At 53.0% G+C, this 18,284-nt stretch overlaps 7 protein-coding genes across 7 annotated transcripts; 4 read left to right on the top strand and 3 right to left on the bottom strand.

The window, feature by feature from the left end:
* Positions 1 to 1,004: 1,004 nt before the first annotated feature.
* LRP88_13311 (TVP18/Calcium channel flower) lies at positions 1,005 to 1,599 on the top strand (the record flags this gene model as incomplete). The annotated part of the gene is made up of 3 exons (XM_083249686.1): positions 1,005 to 1,041; positions 1,095 to 1,110; positions 1,299 to 1,599. The coding sequence occupies 3 exons, from the start codon at positions 1,005 to 1,007 to the stop codon at positions 1,597 to 1,599; spliced, it is 354 nt and encodes a 117-aa protein (XP_083094020.1).
* A 1,986-nt stretch (positions 1,600 to 3,585) lies between these two features.
* Positions 3,586 to 6,388, top strand: LRP88_13310 (altered inheritance of mitochondria protein 21; the record flags this gene model as incomplete). The annotated part of the gene is made up of 3 exons (XM_083249685.1): positions 3,586 to 4,411; positions 4,461 to 4,489; positions 4,541 to 6,388. 3 exons carry the CDS (start codon positions 3,586 to 3,588, stop codon positions 6,386 to 6,388), a joined length of 2,703 nt encoding a protein of 900 aa, XP_083094019.1.
* An 86-nt stretch (positions 6,389 to 6,474) lies between these two features.
* On the bottom strand, positions 6,475 to 7,593 carry LRP88_13309 (uncharacterized protein; the record flags this gene model as incomplete). The annotated part of the gene is made up of 1 exon (XM_083249684.1): positions 6,475 to 7,593. The coding sequence occupies one exon, from the start codon at positions 7,591 to 7,593 to the stop codon at positions 6,475 to 6,477; it is 1,119 nt and encodes a 372-aa protein (XP_083094018.1).
* A 226-nt stretch (positions 7,594 to 7,819) lies between these two features.
* On the top strand, positions 7,820 to 12,444 carry LRP88_13308 (bifunctional ATP-dependent DNA helicase/ssDNA endodeoxyribonuclease DNA2; the record flags this gene model as incomplete). Its single annotated transcript, XM_083249683.1, has 3 exons — positions 7,820 to 7,849; positions 7,909 to 9,057; positions 9,229 to 12,444. The coding sequence occupies 3 exons, from the start codon at positions 7,820 to 7,822 to the stop codon at positions 12,442 to 12,444; spliced, it is 4,395 nt and encodes a 1,464-aa protein (XP_083094017.1).
* Positions 12,445 to 12,470: 26 nt separating this feature from the next.
* Positions 12,471 to 15,660, bottom strand: LRP88_13307 (uncharacterized protein; the record flags this gene model as incomplete). The annotated part of the gene is made up of 6 exons (XM_083249682.1): positions 12,471 to 12,501; positions 12,557 to 12,774; positions 12,823 to 13,202; positions 13,282 to 13,475; positions 13,550 to 14,574; positions 14,779 to 15,660. The coding sequence occupies 6 exons, from the start codon at positions 15,658 to 15,660 to the stop codon at positions 12,471 to 12,473; spliced, it is 2,730 nt and encodes a 909-aa protein (XP_083094016.1).
* Positions 15,661 to 16,487: 827 nt separating this feature from the next.
* Positions 16,488 to 16,894, top strand: LRP88_13306 (ESSS subunit of NADH:ubiquinone oxidoreductase-domain-containing protein; the record flags this gene model as incomplete). Its single annotated transcript, XM_083249681.1, has 2 exons — positions 16,488 to 16,750; positions 16,813 to 16,894. 2 exons carry the CDS (start codon positions 16,488 to 16,490, stop codon positions 16,892 to 16,894), a joined length of 345 nt encoding a protein of 114 aa, XP_083094015.1.
* Positions 16,895 to 16,945: 51 nt separating this feature from the next.
* On the bottom strand, positions 16,946 to 18,207 carry LRP88_13305 (branched-chain amino acid aminotransferase; the record flags this gene model as incomplete). Its single annotated transcript, XM_083249680.1, has 2 exons — positions 16,946 to 17,928; positions 18,000 to 18,207. 2 exons carry the CDS (start codon positions 18,205 to 18,207, stop codon positions 16,946 to 16,948), a joined length of 1,191 nt encoding a protein of 396 aa, XP_083094014.1.
* Positions 18,208 to 18,284: the final 77 nt, after the last annotated feature.

Genomic DNA, 18,284 nt, shown 5'->3' with positions numbered 1-18,284 from the left:
GTCGGTGATGGGTGGTGTTGAGGATGATGTAATGGGCACATCGTCGCGGGGATACGGATCTCCACTTGAGCACATGGGTACGATATCGCTTAGGCTGCGCATCTTGAGCTCGATAGGGCTGGAGGGCATACAGAACATGGATTGAATATACTTCAGGTATACGGAGTAGATGATAGATCGATAAATACTATAAGCGTAAGTGTAATGTCTTTAATCGTAACCCAGATACTTGGCGGTTGCTAGGTCACGCAGTCACATGCCGATCCGTAGAGCCGACTTTGTCTCAAATGCATGATTAGAATTGCTTCAGACAAAGGCAGCAACATTAACCACAGCAGTGCCACCTTTGATGGGCCACAATCGAATGCCAAGCATCTCGAGACCCTCGTGTAGGGTATCCTCTTGGCCCGTCAGCGTGAGGCTTGGCTCAGTGCCGCGATGCCGCGTAATTCTCTACGTACATCACTTGTTGAAGAATTCGCTGCCTTGAAATACGGCAAAATACGACGAATGCTAACCGAATAAGAGATTCAATCAAAGATGAGATTCGAGTCCTATAAATCCAGGGTCGCGACAGTGCTTAACCGTCATCACTACTGTCTCAACAACCTCGCCGACAGGGCCTCAACCCGGCAAGTCCCCTACAAGTCCCCTACAATCAACCCCAGCTAGGCCAATCAGAGCCCTCCCGCCGCCGCCAGCAACGGGTGGTCGCCCCGTAACCTCCACCTGCTTCTATTGACAGCCAAGCCTGCGCCGCCTCAAAATTGGAGCAGCAGCAGCTCCTTGCGAAAAGGCTACGTGCATCTTTACATCCAACCTACAACTTGCAACATCACATCACCACACACGTCGCAACACTCGCTTCATCCGCGCACGCACGAATACTCGATCGGAATCGCTCTATCGATACATCGGATTGTTTCCTCCTCGACCGCGCCCTTTATCGTGTGCGCTTCATCGCCTCTACATCCCCGAATACGAGATCGACGTAAGCTGTCAAGATGACGCTCAAGGAGGAGTTTCAGACGCGCAACTTTAGTATGTGGCTCTATCGTGATGCTCAAGACACGCAGATGCTAACCTGAGTGCAGGCATTTACGGACAATGGTAAGCTTGATGCTGTGACGATCTACACCGAACGACACTGACAATCCAGGATTGGCATCTTGTCCATGATCATCTGCTTGGCAGTGGGAATTGCCAACATCTTTTCATTCAACCCCGTCCGCATCATCTTTTGCGCACTCGCAATGTACGTCGACCGGTCCTTTCTACAATCATAACTAACATCTCAGTGCGTCGGCTTTCGTTATCCTATTCATCGAGGTTCCCCTGCTCCTCCGAATCTGCCCAACCTCGGGCAAGTTTGACGAAGCCATCCGCAAGATCTCGACCAACTACATGCGCGCCGGAGCCTACGGTGTCATGTCCACCCTGCAGTTTGTCAGCAACGTTTCGGGCGCCAGCAGTTTGATTGCCGCCGCCGTCTTTTTGCTCATCGCTGCCCTCTGCTATCTCCTTGCCGGTATCAAGGGTCAGGCTTTTGTCGGCAGCAAGACCCTCGGAGGCGCCGGCGTTGCGCAGATGATTGTGTAATGCTGCTCCAGACCGGGACGCGACGGCAGCGATCGAGGGAAACGAGACTGCGGCAATGTATCCGCGTTGGTTATGGGTGATGGTACTCAATGATTTACGGTTACTCCGGTGACCTGTATACCCGGCTGGAATTCGGCGTCTGGGATGAGGAACGGTTACGCTTGTAGTGTTTTGAGGGTTGGTGCTTGTTCGAGTTTAGATGTAAATTGATTCACGTTCATGGAATGCAAAAGGAATGCAGACGTTGCGAGCTAGAGTGCTCAGCGGCAGTTGTACAATGGACCAACGATTGACACATTTGATAGACCAATTCCCTCTGGGTCACATGCAGCTTGCCCAAATAGTCAATGGCGGCGTTAAGCTATTCGGACAAAGGACAGCTATCGGATAGTAACTCGTGATGTGCAGAACTCGCAAGCCTGCCACTAGAGGTTAGGTTGATGCTATTGAAAGTGGAGAAGCGGGCAGCATCGAGACAGCTCCAGACGGGACTCGGTACAAGGAGGTTACCGGATGGAGGCCTACTGGCCTGGTCGTGGCGTTGCCAACCTGCAGGCTACTCTTGATGGGAGAGGGGTCTGCTGAGAGAAGCTGGGCATGGAATGTCGGATTACATTTTGCTATTACGATTATCTCTACAGGGTAACGAGCCGGGCCGGTCTGCCCCTCGGTCAACTGCCTCGGTCAACAGGAGCTTTGGGGGATGGCGTCATGATGGGACTTGAGATGGATGTCTGGCATCACGGTGAGGGCGGGCAGCGGGACGGGATGTGATTCGACTGGAGAATTTGAAAGCGTCAGGGGAACAGAGTTTTTTTGCGAGGCACGGCCAGCAGTCGGTCGAGGTGGTGTATGGGTTTATGGGTCCGGAATGGTTCGAGACTGGGAGTCACAATTCGAATCTGATCAATGCTTGTCTTCTGCTGGAAGCTGAAAGCCTGCCGGTCAGACGACAACCGTTCCGTTCACCGCATCGTCCAGTAGGACGCCGTCGAGTAAGCGTCATTCCCTCAAACTCCCATGGACGAGCATCAGTCGAGCTAGTTGCGCGGCTCGATCGGTGGGGATACCTGCAGGACTCCGCCCATGATGGACATGGACATCCGGGATGCACTGTATGATGGAAGGTGATGTATGGTCGGTCGTCTGGAGCAGGACAGGGACAGGGGAATTGCTTGTCAAAACACTTCAGGTTTGAAGACTTTTGCTTGATCAAGACCGTTTCCGTTGATTCATGCGGGGTGACGCACTGTGTGGTCTCAGTTGTTGGGCAACATTGATTAGAGGAGAGACATTCTCGACCGAAAACAACGTGATAACAACGAAAGCAGTCGGTTCGCATTAAGCAGGTACTGATAGTACACTTGAAATCGGCAAAGTATTTGGCCAAAAGGTTCTCTTCCCAACATCCAATGCTCACAGTGCGATTACCATGACCCTACTTGGCGCCATTCATCCCTGTTTTCACCCTTTCCAGTGACGACAACCAAGGTCACCAGCTTAGTGGCACAAGCCGTCACCTGGACGCTCAGCTTCTGTTGAGAGACCGGGATATAAGTAATTGGCCAGGAACGTGTTGGATCTCGTCTTCCTTTGTCCATTGAACCCCTTCCCTTATCCTACGGTCTACCCTAGGATCCATAGCGTACCTCAACTCTCACCTCCACTCCAATCCAATCGGTAAGTCCTCACCTGCGGTGTGCGGGCGCATGCAAGTGGGCGCTGCGCCATGTTCCTGTCATGGTCCCTATCTTTATAGCGCCGTGAACCGTGGATCCGATGACCACGATAAGCTCGCGGCCAAGCCAGTGGAATGGCTGAAGCTCAAATACCCGTCTTTCCCTGCTGCTGTCCCGTGAATTGGTTTTCCTGACTCAATTGGCTCCCGCAGTGAACCTTGTGCTGATTGCCCAGCTCTGACCCATCGCTGGTCCTTCCGTCAGCTTATACCTCCCACCTCGCTCGCTTGAGCTTCTTCACATCAACATGACTGCTGCAGCCATGCAAACACCCGCCATCCCGCCCCGTCCTGCCAAGGACAAGGACGATCTATCGCCTCCCAAGATTCCTCCCCGTCCTAGCAAGCGTTTCGACCGCTCGATATCCCCCAACCCCGACCGCTTCGCCCCGTCACCGTTCAACGAGGGTATCCCCCAAAAGAGCCCCAAGACTCTCCGCTTCAGCCCCAACGACAATGCCCAGGAGCAGGACCCCATTGACCGCTCCGGCAGCGTCCCCATGCCCTCCATCGGCCAGGAGGGTCTAGAGTACAGCACCATTGCCAACGAGCTCAAGGCAGAAGAGGAGGAGACTGGTGAGAAGCCCCAAGCTGCTTCACCTGAACACACTCGCACCGTCGCCAAAGACCTGAAGCTCCATGCCCCCAAGCCGTCGCTTCCTGCCCACAGCGCCAAGCAGCGCGTCCAGGCCGTCACCCGCACCGACTCTGACAAGGCCGCCTCTTTCGGCATTGGCCGTCCTACCTCTCGCGACGGTGTCAAGAAGAAGGCCAGCACAAGCTTTTCGGCCAGCGAAGGTCGACCCGAGATTGAGGATGAGCAGGGCATCCCCGAGATTGGCCAGCGCGTGCCTATGAACCCCCATCTCGGCGATGTCCAGGCTCCTTCTCCCGCTCCTGGTTCTGATGAGCCCAAGAAGCACCACCACCGCAAGCACAGCTCTCGTGGTGGACCTCCTGGCAGTTACGGTCTTCACGGCCACGGAGTTGCACCCCAGGACAAGCTCGACAAGGAATACTACGACAAGCATCCTGATGCGCTGAAGAGGGAGCATCAGACACCTCTGCATGATCGTCAAAACGACTATGCCCTTAGCAGCAACGACCTGAACAAGCTTGTTAGGGACACGCGGAGTCGTGGATCTGGTCTTGGTAAGTTTGACACTGCTTGGTAAAACTTGACTAACAAATTCAGCCTCCGAGTACCAATCTACTCCCACCGAGGAGGTCGGCTTCCAGGCCAGTGAAGAGTATGCTTCTCGTCTGTCTCCCCGTCCCGCTTCTGGAGCTCCTGCAGACAAGATTCAGCCACTCTCGTTCAAGTCGGAGATTACTGGCCCCGACGGTGAGAGCACTGTTCATGTTGATGATCCCAAGCACCCCGAATACCGCTCTTACGGTGATGAGGAGCCTGCTGTCGATGATGAGGATCACGAGTACACTGCGCCTATCCTTGCTTCTGACGAAGTTGAAAAGGAGGGCAACTCTTACCAGCAGCCTGCTGTCCACCCCCCTCCTGAACGTCGAGGTAGCGCCAGCGAGATCGAGGAACCCACTAGCCGACCCTTGAGCCGATCAAGTAGGCCCAAGAGCCGACCTACTAGCATCTACAAGAACAACGACCAAGAGTTTGTGCCTTCTCCTCTGGATGATGTCAAGGAGTACGAACCTCTTTTCCCCGAAGAAGCCAAGGAGTCGGAAAAGCCAGCGCCCGAGAAGCCGTCCGAGAAGGCCCGGCATTTCTTCCCCAGCAAGGACGTCTGGGAGGATGCTCCAAGCAGTGTGCATTATACTGCCGAGGTCTCAACACCAGACGAGCAAGCTGAGGCACAAAAGTCCGTGGACCGCCCCAAGACACCTGCTCACATCTTTGCCCAGAAGCAAGAGGAGCTTGCGGAGCAAGAGAGTGCTACCGACGTTCCCAAGGCCCAGGAAAAGCCCATCTGGACGGAATCAAAAGAGTCCGACTCTTTCCTCAGCACCAAGAAGAGACCTTCCGCCGGTCGGCGATTCCCTAGCCGAGATGTATGGGAAGATGTTCCTGAGAGTCAGCTGTATGAGGCTACCGTCTCTGAAACGCCAGAGGAAAAGGCTGAGATCCCCGAGGAAAAGAAGCCCGAGATTCCAGCCCGTCCCAAAAAGACAGAGGACCGCCCGGCTGTTCCTGATCGACCTAAGCCTAGGAAGACCCCGAGTGACGAAGGAAAGCCAAAGCCACCTGTATCCGACAAGCCAAAGCCTCAGATTCCTCCTCGCCCGGATGTCAAGTCAAAGCCCCCGGTGCCTAGCCGACCCGTCGGCAACAAGATTGCTGCTCTGCAGGCGGGTTTCATGAGCGACCTGAACAAGCGTCTTGCAATTGGACCTCAAGCTCCCAAGAAGGAAGAGGCCAAGCCTCAGGAGGACGTCACCGAGGAGAAGGAAAAAGCCCCGCTTTCGGATGCCCGGAAGGGCCGCGCTCGGGGCCCACAACGGCGAGCTCCGGCCCGAAGCCCCGCTGCGCCGGTCAAAACTACGGGGCCGTCTTTGACATTTTCGATTCCCCAGACACTTTGGTCAATTGACCCAGAGGGTTCTCTGTCTGTGTCTGGCGATTCTCTGGTGCCTGAGACGCCCGAGGTTGAGCCTGAGGCCAAGCTTGAAGCTGAGCCTGAAGCTGAGCCAGAGGTCAAACCGGAGGAGGTCAAGTCGGATGAGGTTAAGCCAGAGGTCAAGGCTCCAGAGTCTGTAGAACAGCCTGCAGAAGTCGAACCTGAAGTGATTCAGGCTGAGACTGAGACTACAAAGCTAGAGCCTGCACCGGAGGTTGAGGCTGAGTCTGCAGAGCCCGTTCCTCAGGAGCCCGCCGTGGAACCTCAGCCTGCAGCTGAATCCAAGGAGCCTGAACCTCAGCCCGAAGCGCCCAAAGAGATCAAGCCTGAAGAGGACAAGCCTGCAGAGGAAAAGACGCTCGTCGCCAACACGGCTGGTGAGAGTATTCTAGAGACGACAGTTGAAAAGAAGGATGGTGCAGTTGACCCAGTTGAGGTCGCTGACCAAGTGAAGCAGTAATAGAGGACGCCAGACCCGTACAATACATTCATTTATGGAGTAATCCAATGATTGGTAATATACAATAGCAAGTACAATACAAATCGTTACCTACGCCCCCACTTATCTTCATCGACGCCTCTTCTCTCCCTCTCGACAAGCCTGTCAAACTCTTGTTGAGCTTGTTCTTTAGCCAGGGACTTTTCCTCGTCCGAATTGCTGAACGAGTAGCTGTCACTAGAATTTGTAGAGCCCCAACTCTGCGGCTCCGATTTTGGTGCCCAGCCACGAGGTTCCTGTTGAGTCTGAGGCTGCTGAGACTGCTGTCGAATGCGATCCCATGCTGACCCAGAGGCGGAGCTGGCGGGCTGATTTCGAGCGGAGGAGGCGACGGGCGAGGCATCATCATCATCGAGGACATCCCAATCATGATCATCAGACTGGCTCTCCTGTGTCTGCTGTGTAGGGACTTGTGTTCTGTTCCAGGGAATGTTGTAGCGAGGCTGGTCTGAGCGATCAGTATCTTCGTTGCCCCACGAACCCTCCTCCTTGGGTGTATTGTTCTTGAAAGGCACCCTTGCCGAAGTAGGATTGGCCATGACCTGCTCGACTCGCTTGCTGGCATCCTTGGTGAACTGCTGCAGCCTTGAATCCTGCGCCATGGCGCTCTCGACTCGGATAAAGTTGACAGTGCGGAAGACGGGCTCAACCATGAGCATCGTGACGGCAGCGTATGCCGTGAAGCGCAGCGTGTGCCATGTGAATCGTGGGTATCGACCGCGGATCTTTTTGTTGGTAAAGATGCTCGTCGCCTCGTTGGGGTTGAATCGACCGCCTAGCTTGGGCTTGTAAAATGGGAATTGCCAGGTGTGGCGGCCTCGGTAGGTCATGTATGCGGCGAGTCCGACGGTGATGTACTTGGCGGCGGCATTGTTGTGGATGTTGTTGAGGGTGTACTCGGCAATTGCTTTAACCTCTTGGTCCTCGAGCTCTCGACCAAGAGTCGACGCAAACCCAGAGACTCTAGAGGTCGCGACGAGGAGGTTCCAATCGCGCTTGTACCCGATGAGCGAGACGTAGAAGGGAGGGGAGTATTCATGGAACAGTCGGTTGATCTGGTCTTGCACCCTCGGTTGGTACTGATCGCGCTGAGCTAGAGCTTGCTGGCGCCATTCCTCCATCGAGTGCTTGTAAGCCTCGCGGGTCGGGCCACTGGGAGCATTCATGGTTGCTCAATTGACGAATTCAATTGAAACGTGAAGTTGAACCGGATATCGGATGACGACTCGATGAATGGTGACGCAGGTGGGGGATGGACCTGCAGCTTTATCGATAAGACACGTGACCTGGCATCTAAGTAAGCGCGTATCGCGACGCGCTTCAATCATTAAACATAACGCGTCTCCCTTCAGCATCCCACCTCAATTGCTGGGATGTTCAAGCTTTGCAGTCATGCCTCTGCAAAAGTCGTATTCTGATCAAGTCGGCTGGATTAAGGTATGATGATGAGTGTGCGAATGTGCTCCGCTAACAGTCTCCAGCGCTCGCCATGGCAACGATCGAGAAGCAACCCTGTTCAGACACCGAAGCCTCGAGCACCAGTATCCGAGCTTACCAAGAACAAGCTCAACAAGTTTCAATATCATCCGAAATCCGAAGATGAGGAAGCCAAGGAATCTGCACCCCAAGTGCAAGAAACACCTGCTACTCACCTGACCTGGAGAGATCTGCTTGGACCTACAGGTACCGAAGATGAGAACAACACTTCGCCAAACGACCGACTGCTTTGGGATAGCAGGCCGGATAATCTTTACCTTTCCGCCTTGTCTCCCATGATGTCTAGGAAGGGACGAAAACGTGCTAGAAGTTCATCTCCAGTCTCGTCGCCCGCCCCTGAAAAGACCCCTTCCGTCAACGTCAAGAAGTTGGCACAAGCCTTGAAGTCACCACACGCAGATCCGACGCTGGAGCTTTGGGACCGATACTCTTTAAACGCCGAGAACGCATCAGGACTCACCAATCCCACATTAGCACAGCTGATGGTTTCTTCATCGCCAAGACCAAAACCGAACGAAGCCAACCTCCGACGAGCAATAAGTTGTGGCCTAAACTGGCCAAAGAGGAGGAGAGTTGAGAGATCGACATCAGGAAGTCTCAACAGTGAGAAAGAGATGGAGGCCAAGTCTTCCTTGGTGACTGCTCTGCTCGATACGGTGACTAGTAGCATCAACGGAAACGATCAGTCTCCTTCTCCAAAAAAGAGGCGGATATGTGCCACTAGCACTGGCTCTCCGCGACCCAAGGCACCGGCTTCTGATTACGGCGATGATGATTTTGACGATTTTGACGACGATACCATAATGCAGCTCGAAGCGAGCATCAACGCGACCCAGCTGGATCACAAGGAAGAGCCTGAGCTCCCACCCCAACTATTGGAGACAGAGAAAGACGAACCGGAGGCAGAAAAACCGGCAGATACACCAGACACGCCAGACAAGCTTGACGAGTTTGATGACTTGGACGATGACATCTTTGACGACGCCGAAGACCTCCTTACCTCTGTGGAACAGGCCCAAACTGTTACCCCCGTGGACCCCGACCCAGATGATGAGTTTGGTGACCCCTTTGGTGGCGACTTTGACTTTGAGGCCGTCGAACTTGCAGCAACCCAAGCAGTTAACTGCCCGGACGTACGTCGAAGAACCTAGGAGGACCGCACATGCTAAGAACTGTAGAGACGGAAAAAGACAATTCAGCGATACCTGGTGACGAATGTGTTGGAAGGAGAATACATAGAAGGACATGCCCGACCGGAAAAGGTGAGTTTTGTCTTCAATTGTGGGATGTAGCTGACCCTTTAGATCCTTCTTATCCAAGCAGACAACTCCAAAGAGATGAGGACACTCCATCTCAGGGGTTCGTGGTATGACACACCGGCTCATCCACAGGCCTACGTCCACGTTATTGGCAACTTTACACCAAGAGGGCAATGCATCATTGATGATGCCCATAACCTTCTTATTCTACACCCCGATCAGCTTATATCGGCAACCGTGGTGGCTGATTCGTTTGGCTGCATGCGTCGTGCTGTGCTTCAAGACCGAGTCAAAGCCACAAGTCCCCCAACACCGCCCCTTATCTATGGAACCATGCTTCACGAGATATTTCAAGAGGCACTCCTTGCCAACAAATGGGATCTTCCATTCCTGTGCTCGGTTATTGATCGAATCACGGACAAGCATGTCGAGGACCTCTATACCATCAAGGTCGGTCTGGCATCGGCCAGAGAGCATCTTCAGTCAAAGATGAATGAGCTTAGTTACTGGGCTGGCGCTTTTGTATCCTCCCAGCCAACAGAGGATGCTGTCATCGAGGATCGAAACGGAAAAAAGGCCAACATGGCTGTCACCAAGTTGCTGGATGTCGAAGAGCACGTCTGGTCACCAATGTACGGACTCAAAGGCAACATTGACGCCACAGTTGAAGTTGCAATGCAAGACGGCAAGGATTTCAAGACTCTGACAGTCCCATTTGAAGTCAAGACTGGCAAACACGCAAACAGCAACCACATGGCACAGACTGCCCTTTATACACTTTTACTATCAGACCGGTACGACATTGAAATCGCCTACGGTATTCTTTATTACATGGAGACGTCGAAAACGATGCGCATCCCTGCTATCCGACATGAACTTCGACACATGATTATGCAACGCAACCAGTTAGCATGCTACGTCCGAGAGAGAAGCGTCCAATTACCCCCGATGCTGAAGAGCAAGCACATGTGTGGAAAGTGCTACGCCAAGACATCATGTTTCATCTATCACCGACTAGCAGACGACGGCGATGGGGAGTCAAGCGGGATGAATGAAAAGTTTGACGAACTGGTCAAGCACCTCACTCCAGACCACAGGGAATTCTTTGTCAAGTGGGAGAATCTTCTCACCAAGGAGGAAAAAGAGAGCCAGAAAACAAAGCGAGAACTCTGGACAATGACAAGCGCTGAGCGAGAAAAGAAGTCGCGGTGCTTTGGCGATGTCATTATTGAAGAGGGCTCAGCGTCTGTTGATACAGACAACCCAAAGATTAACCGCTTCCACTACACTTTTGTGAAGCAGAACCATCCCGCAGGTTTCTCATTCCTCGAATCGGAGCTGACGGTTGGAGAGCCAATTGTGGTTTCTGACGAAGAGGGACACTTTGCGCTGGCCATTGGCTACGTCACGGCAGTCAAGAGACGAAGGATCAGCGTGGCGGTTGATCGAAGACTACACAATGCACGAATTCGACAACCAGGTTTCGACGAGAACGATAACCAGACCTTTGCTAGCATCATGGAGGTTGCCCACGAGGGAGCTACTCAGGATGAGACCCATGGCAAGATCAAGGAACCGCCAATTCGGTACCGACTGGACCAAGATGAGTTTAGCAACGGAATGGCGACTGTCCGAAACAACCTGGTTCAGATGATGGCCGACGATGTCTTTGGGTCGAGACAGATCCGACGGCTTATTGTTGACCTCCAAGCCCCACGATTCAAGAGTGTTCCAACACAGTATACCATATCAGATCGAGATAGCCTCAACATTGACCAGCACCGGGCCATCGAAAAGGTCATGAGCGCCCAGGACTATGCTCTCGTTCTGGGAATGCCGGGAACTGGCAAGACGACAACCATTGCCCACATCATCCGCGCTCTGACGTCTCAGGGAAAGAGTGTGCTGCTCACTTCGCACACTCACACGGCTGTCGACAATATTCTGCTCAAGCTCAAAGGAGACAAGATACCTATCCTCCGTCTCGGAGCCCCTGCCAAGGTGCATCCCGAAGTCCAAGAGTTTGCTATCCTCGCGGGGCAGCCTATGAAGACGTTTGACGAAATCAAGGATGCCTGGCACGGCACGCCAATTGTCGGGACGACCTGTCTCGGCATCAACCATCCTATCTTTCACGAGCGTACTTTTGACTATTGCATCGTGGACGAGGCATCTCAAATTACCTTGCCAATTTGCGCTGGGCCTATCCGGATGGCTCGCACATTTGTCCTCGTGGGTGATCACAATCAGCTTCCTCCAGTTGTAAGAAACGAAGAAGCACGCGAAGGAGGTCTCGATGTCAGTCTGTTCAAGCTTCTCTCAGACACCCATCCGCAGTCGGTTGTCAATCTGGAACACCAGTACCGCATGTGCGAGGATATCATGACTCTCAGCAACACTCTCATCTACAACGGCAAGCTCCGGTGCGGCACGGAGAAGCTTCGCAAGAGAAAGCTCGATATTCCCAAGATGGACGCTCTTAGGCAGCGACACTATGATGCATCGACCTTTCACGCTGCTACTCCTCGATCGTTTTGCGCTGCACTAGGTCGATGCTGGCTATATGACCTCCTCGAGAGTGAAGCTCGCGTACGATTCATCAACACAGACACTATCCTGCCACAGGTTCGCGAAGAGGCTCAAGGCAAGCGTATCGTCAACTCGGCCGAAGTCCGCATCGTTTCTCAACTGGTCGACAGTCTTTTGACGGTAGGAGTTCCGGAGTCCGAGATCGGTGTCATGACACATTACCGAGCGCAGTTATTCCTGCTCAAAGAAAAACTCAAAGGGTATGCAGGAGTCGAGATGCACACGACAGACCGCTTCCAGGGCCGAGACAAGGAGGTTATCGTTTTGAGTCTGGTGCGAAGCAACGAGGCCTGCAACATTGGTGACCTGCTGAAGGATTGGAGGAGAATCAACGTCGCCTTTACCCGCGCAAAGACGAAGCTCCTCGTGATTGGAAGCAAGATGACGCTCAAAGGCAGCGGCAGCGAGAACATGCTCAGCAGGTTCATTTCGCTGATGGAGGATCGAAACTGGATTTATGACATGCCCCCTGGCGGCCTCGAGAACCACTATTTCGAGGACATGGGCACACAACTCACGACACACAGCCCACAAAAGAAGACGCCCAGGAAGGGCAAGGAGAACCGGAGGCCTTCACCCAGAAAGGCCAGGATCAGCGACAAGGCGTTATTAAAGGGGAAACTGATTACGAGGGATATCTTGAATGAAATGACCAACGGCGCATATAGTTAGGCGATGAGCAGGCATCAAACATTGGATTAGGTTTCGACGAGGTCGGCGTTCCATGCGCTTTCAAAACTACTGCTGTTAGCATGAATCAGTCAACTGGAAGAATATCACTTACTTTTTCTCTCCGACAATGAGCTTGGTAAACCTTTCGAGCTCCTCCAGCTGAGCAACGCAGCCTGTCAGGCTCTCGTTGTACGAGTAACTGTAAATGTCACTCCACGTCTTCTGTCGTTCAAGTTCGCGGTATTCGGGACTCTCGGCCATTTCTCGTGCAACCTCGGCGCTTTTGTGGAGGAGCTTCTTTCTCGCAGCGGCGGCACTGGGGAGATAACGCTGTGACAGCGTGAGTTGAGATCTTACGTTGCAAGGATGCTGACTTACAGGAACTTTGCGTTGTGATTTCAGGGCACCAGCGAGAATGTACAGATTGCCGAGGATAGCGGCAACGGCGTCTCGTCGGTAACTAAGGAGCTTTTCGGCAGCCACGGGGTTGTCTCGGATATAGTTTGGGTTGTAGAATAGAGCTGACTGACGAACAGCAATGAGATACTCGAAGAAGCGTTCACAGGACGCAGCCAGACACGAATACGGGATTGGATCGAAGGGGGCACGCAGGCGAAGTTCATGACGGGTCATGACAAGGAGTTGCCGGATCCTTACAAAGCCCTCGCGCATTCGACTCTCGAGCATCTCAGATCGGGTGATGACTTCCGGAGTTGGGTCTTTTCCCTCATCAAAGTAGACGTAATTCGCCACGACATCTGACAATTAGCAGAGTTGGTATGAGGAGAATACGCACACTTACTTCGGTACATGACGCTCATGAAGAAGAGCATTGACGAGAGAGCAGATCGGAGTTCATGTCGAGCGACGAATGGCCAGAGGCACCAATTGACCACAATAGGAGTGGTTGTTCCGACAAAAAACACCAGACCTTTGTGTACTCCTTGGAGTGCTGCTGATGATACGCCTGGATGGTCTCGCAAGCTGAGAGAAATGACCGTAAACGAGAGACATCCGACAAGACCGGATCGCTGTCACTGTTAGTCAGGTCAATCAAAGTAAGGTGTATCGGCATACCGGATGGGAACTCTGAGTGAAGCGATACATCATGGGAATCATGTATATCGCAGCAAACACTGCTATCACATATGGATTCCCATTGCCAGCCGCATGGGCCGCACCACTCCACGCTGCTCCGAGAATCGCTGCAAAGGCGCGAGTGAAAAGGTCCTGGACGTTTCCTCCAACGCGGGGGTGAATCATGATCCAACCCATGCACACAGCCCACCAAGCTTCGAATCGATTCCACCATGATCCGTTGCTCAACCACGCAGGAAGGGCCAATGCCGAAGTGAGAACGGCCACCTTGAGCGCATATCTGCTCTCGAACCCTTGAAGGCGATGCAGGACTGTCCAAATTCTGTATCCAAGTTTGTCTCTCCTTGACGCTGGCTGTCCCCGAATGCTGGGTTCCTCTGGTCCGGTAACCGCTTCATAACTCTGACGATGCTCCTTGCCCACCTTAACAGACTCGAGAAGTTGCGCAATCTCCGCAAACGTTGCCTGGTACATACCGGCAGTGACACCGCCGCGATCATGTCGAACCTGGGCATTCGTTCTGTATATGGCCTTCCAAGGGGGATATGTTGGGAGGTTGAGTCTCTTGCGGTTGGAGTGGAGGTGCATCTCATGAACCTTGTTCATGAGATTGACAATGGTTGCTGCCGCTTCACGGACGTGTCTCGCAAAGACGAAAAGCTCTACTGCTTGGCTATCGTATGACTCGGTGGTATCGCTAGCTAAGAGGCTTGACTCGGCTGCGTCAAAAGCTACGAGAGCGTTGTTGAATCGCGCCTGAATCGGTATGAGGTCTGAAGAGACGTCTTGAGGTGGACCAAAATGCTTTCTCCATCCAGACAGATCCATCAAAGCTGCATGAGATCTTTGCATGCTCTCTGACATGCAGGCGAGCACTTCTCTCGTAGGACCAGAGAGGGTCCGGGCAACCTTTCGACCCGCGTCTATCGATTCGTCGTCTGAATCGGGGCCGCCAACGATGATCTCGGGAGTTGTCCAGTCCTCGAATAAGTCTGTATCTGTGTCCATGGAGAGAAGGGCTCGGACAACGCCCTGCACCAAGTTACGCAGTTCTCGCACGTCCACTGGACGGAATCGTGTGATGGTTATGTCGATCCTCATGTCTCGATATGCAAGAGACATATCCATAAAGGTTTTCGCTAGTCTCCGCCTGAGTCTTGTGTTTCTCGGACGTGGAATGATGAGGGATTCCTAAACTGTTAGCTTGGATACAATGTCTGATATATGCAAGCATACCTGCATCGTCCTGAACGACTTGTCAAGAGCAGCAGCCAAAGGACGATTCCCAGCGTCAGGGAATATGAGGCAGTTAACAGCCATGGCGATTGCTTGTCCCAAAAGCCAGGGAATGGCATAGCTTCGGAACTTGGGCCACTTGATATCCAGACTGCTAGTCTCGGCGAGAGTCGTAAAGGTAACAGCTATTCCAGCGCAAAGGACAGCTTGATAGAAGCGAATAAAAAATGTACGGATGTACGCAATGCTCGCCATGAAAAGGGCAAGAAACAGAGTCAAAATGCCACCATATCCAACTTTAGCAGTAAGAGTTGAAGTAGACAGCAAAAGACCAATGATGCCCCATGCCAGCCCACAAGCAGTCCCAACAATGGTTAAAATAGCACCGTCCACTTGAGATCCAAATGTGCGTGCTGGCTGGTTGAGGATGACGGATATAGCCATGATGTAGTCATATCGACCAAGCCAGTTAGACACTGTGGGCACCAGACATAGGATATAAGCCAGAAAGAAGGCGAGAAAAGACTTGAGTAGCCTGATTCCGGATCTCGTAGTTGTGACCTTTCGAGCCACAGATCGAAGCTCATGGAGTTGTCGAGGAAAAAAGGCCTTGGGCGATAAAGGGTGACTCTTTTCGAATTCCTTGGGTAAGATTGCTTTGTCCTCAATTTCTTCCGGCGTCAGAGGCTCCGGTGTCAAGAAAAGGGCATCAAAGAAGCCATCTCGCATCTCGGAGACGCCATACGTCTCCATGTTAATTCGGTCATCGGAAATGATTTGATCAATCTGCATGATGCTGACGACTGAACTTCGTCTGGAGTCAAACGAAGGTCGGAGACAGACCCCACTTGGGTCGAGATTGGCGTCGGAATACTCCGTCATGGTGTTTAGCTTGTCTCGTAAATGGCTGCGACGCTATTGATGGAGGTTCTGTTGACACTCCAACGCTGTTGCCGATACCTGGATGGCGTATTGTCAATGTATTGATTGTCGTGGATGTTGGCTTGATAACCAAGGCTATTGACGTCTCGTCCTGAATCCGCTGTCGATTGCCTAGTCGAATGCCCAGCTGGCCTGTTGCCGTTCTTTCCATCGGTCGCGATTTGATGTCAACTGCTTGTTAGCATGTAGACAAAGAAAGCAATGGGCAAACTGTGAGATGTCAAGCAGGATCACTCTTGGGCATTTGAATGATGTAACATGTGTGGCCCACCTTGGGCGCAAAGGACGTGCACTGCCAAGCCGCAGAGCAGGAATGGAGCATTGGGATTACACGACAAGATGGGATTTAGTCATTGATCGATGAATGCTGATGATTGATGGATGGTAGATGGGAGATGGTTGGAATTGGTATAATTGATGTGATTGTTGTAATGTGTAGTAGACAACTGAGGCCTTCCTCCGATGATGGCAAACGCTTGCTCCATTACTAGATGCTGACTGTAATCATGAAGAAGTGCAATAACATGCAAATAATCGAATTCTAGATGGACAATTGATGATCAATGAACTAGACGTGGTTGGTGACCTTGGGGTCCTGCAGTGGGAATCCATCCCGTCTTCAAAACCGTCGCGGCAGGTACCGGTACGTACTCTTGGCAACCACGTGACTAGCTCCCGATCTACCGGCAACCTCAATTCAACCATCTCCATCCTTCAACATTGATCACAACCCCGCCGTCCATCGCCGATTGACCCTCGACGATACAATGGCAATCATTCGCGCCGCCGTCGCGCCGCTCCGCGCAGCCCGCGCCGTTCGATTCCCCCGACAGCCCTCCCGGGGCTTCTCCGTTACCGCCCGACGACGAGGAGGTGGTGGCGAGCACCAATTCGAACCTCCCACCGGATGGCTCTGGGGTGTCAAGCCCGGCGAGAAGGCTGAGCCCGAGGGCTGGGAGTGGCCCATGTACATTTTTCTCGGAAGTCTCGTCGCTACAGGCGTCGCCCTCGCTTTCAAACCCGACACGACGTGAGTGATTTGCCACGGTCAATTGCTGCACGCCGGGAATACTGACGATTGATGATGAACAGCGTTTCTACCTGGGCTCTCGAGGAGGCACGGAGGAGATTAGAGCAGGAGGGTATCCTGCCCGACCCAGCCAAGAAGGACTAGATGCACATTACGGTGCGCGGATTCAACCGCAACAACAATTCAACGCATTATCTACGCTACAACATAGCTCCATTCGTGCTCCTCGTCACCGTACTGAATTCCCTCAATCCACTCCTTCATCTTGAGGGCAATCTCGCCGGATTCCTCAGTCTCGGAAAGACCGCAGTTGACCAGCTCGCCCTTCCAGGAGATGGATCGCACGGGGCTGACAATGGCAGCAGTGCCAGCGCCAAACGCCTCGAGCAATCGGCCCTCCTTGGAAGCATCGGCGAGCTCCTTCATGGTGTACTTGCGCTCGCTAACCTTCCAGCCCTCAGGAACCAGACGTTCACGCGCAAGTGCGAGCACAGAGTCTCGTGTGACACCCTCAAGGATGGTACCGTCGAGGGGAGCGGTCACAAGCTCCTTTTGACCAGTCTCCTTGTTCTTAAGTGCGACAAACATGTTCATGGTGCCGACCTCAGTGACGTATTCCTCCTCGCCAAAGAGCCAAAGGTTTTGTTGGAAACCGCGGCTAGCAGCTTGAAGCTGGGGCAGAATGCATGGCGCATAGTTGGCACCAAGCTTCTTGTCACCAACACCACCGGGCCAAGCTCGAACAGCGTAGTCAGTGGCCTCTAGTGACACAGCCTTGAAGCCAGTAGGATAGTAAGGGCCAACAGGCGATGCAATCACATACAGAAGAGCGGAGCCAGGGGCACCAACTCCAAGTGTTTTTTGGGTTCCAATCATTGTAGGTCGGAGGTAGAGAGAGTAACCTCGCTTATCAGGAATGAAGCGAGAGTCGAGCTGAGCAAACTTGGAGATGAGCTCAATGAAGCTCTTGGGCTCAAAGGTGGGGAGCGCAATACGAGCGGCAGACTTGTTCAATCGGGCCATGTTCTTGTCGGGTCGGAACAATCGGACCTTGCCATTCTTGTCCTTGTAGGCCTTCATGCCCTCGAAGCATTCAAAGGCATAGTGGAAGACGCAAGTCGCAGGGTCGAGGGAGAGGTTCTGGTAGGGTGTGATTTTGGGGTCCAACCATCCGTCTTCTTGAGTCCATTCGATCGCAAGCATGTGGTCTGATGGTCAGCTTGATCTTGAAAAAGTAGGAGGAGCTTACCAGTAAACTCCCGACCAAAGACAAGAGTCTCAGGCTTGCTCAGGCTCTTGGGGTGGGAGGTCTTGGTGACAGAGAGTCGCGAAGGATCAAGACCCAATGGCTTTGCAGCAGAGGCAGCCTCTGCCTTGATGCTAAAGCGAGCGCATCGCAAGCTAGAGCGAGGCAATGAGCTCCTCAGAGCAGAGCGAAGAAGGGGTCTCATGCTCATGGTTGCGGTGGTGGTGATGAGCAAAGAGCTGGGGCTCGACCGATAATTAAGTACCTAGATCGGAGGTGTATCGGAGG

Source organism: Fusarium phalaenopsidis, assembly GCF_050370095.1.
Source record: "Fusarium phalaenopsidis strain FUZ10S chromosome Unknown contig_32332, whole genome shotgun sequence".
Lineage (NCBI taxonomy): Eukaryota > Fungi > Ascomycota > Sordariomycetes > Hypocreales > Nectriaceae > Fusarium > Fusarium phalaenopsidis.
This window is presented reverse-complemented; position numbering and strand designations above follow the sequence as displayed.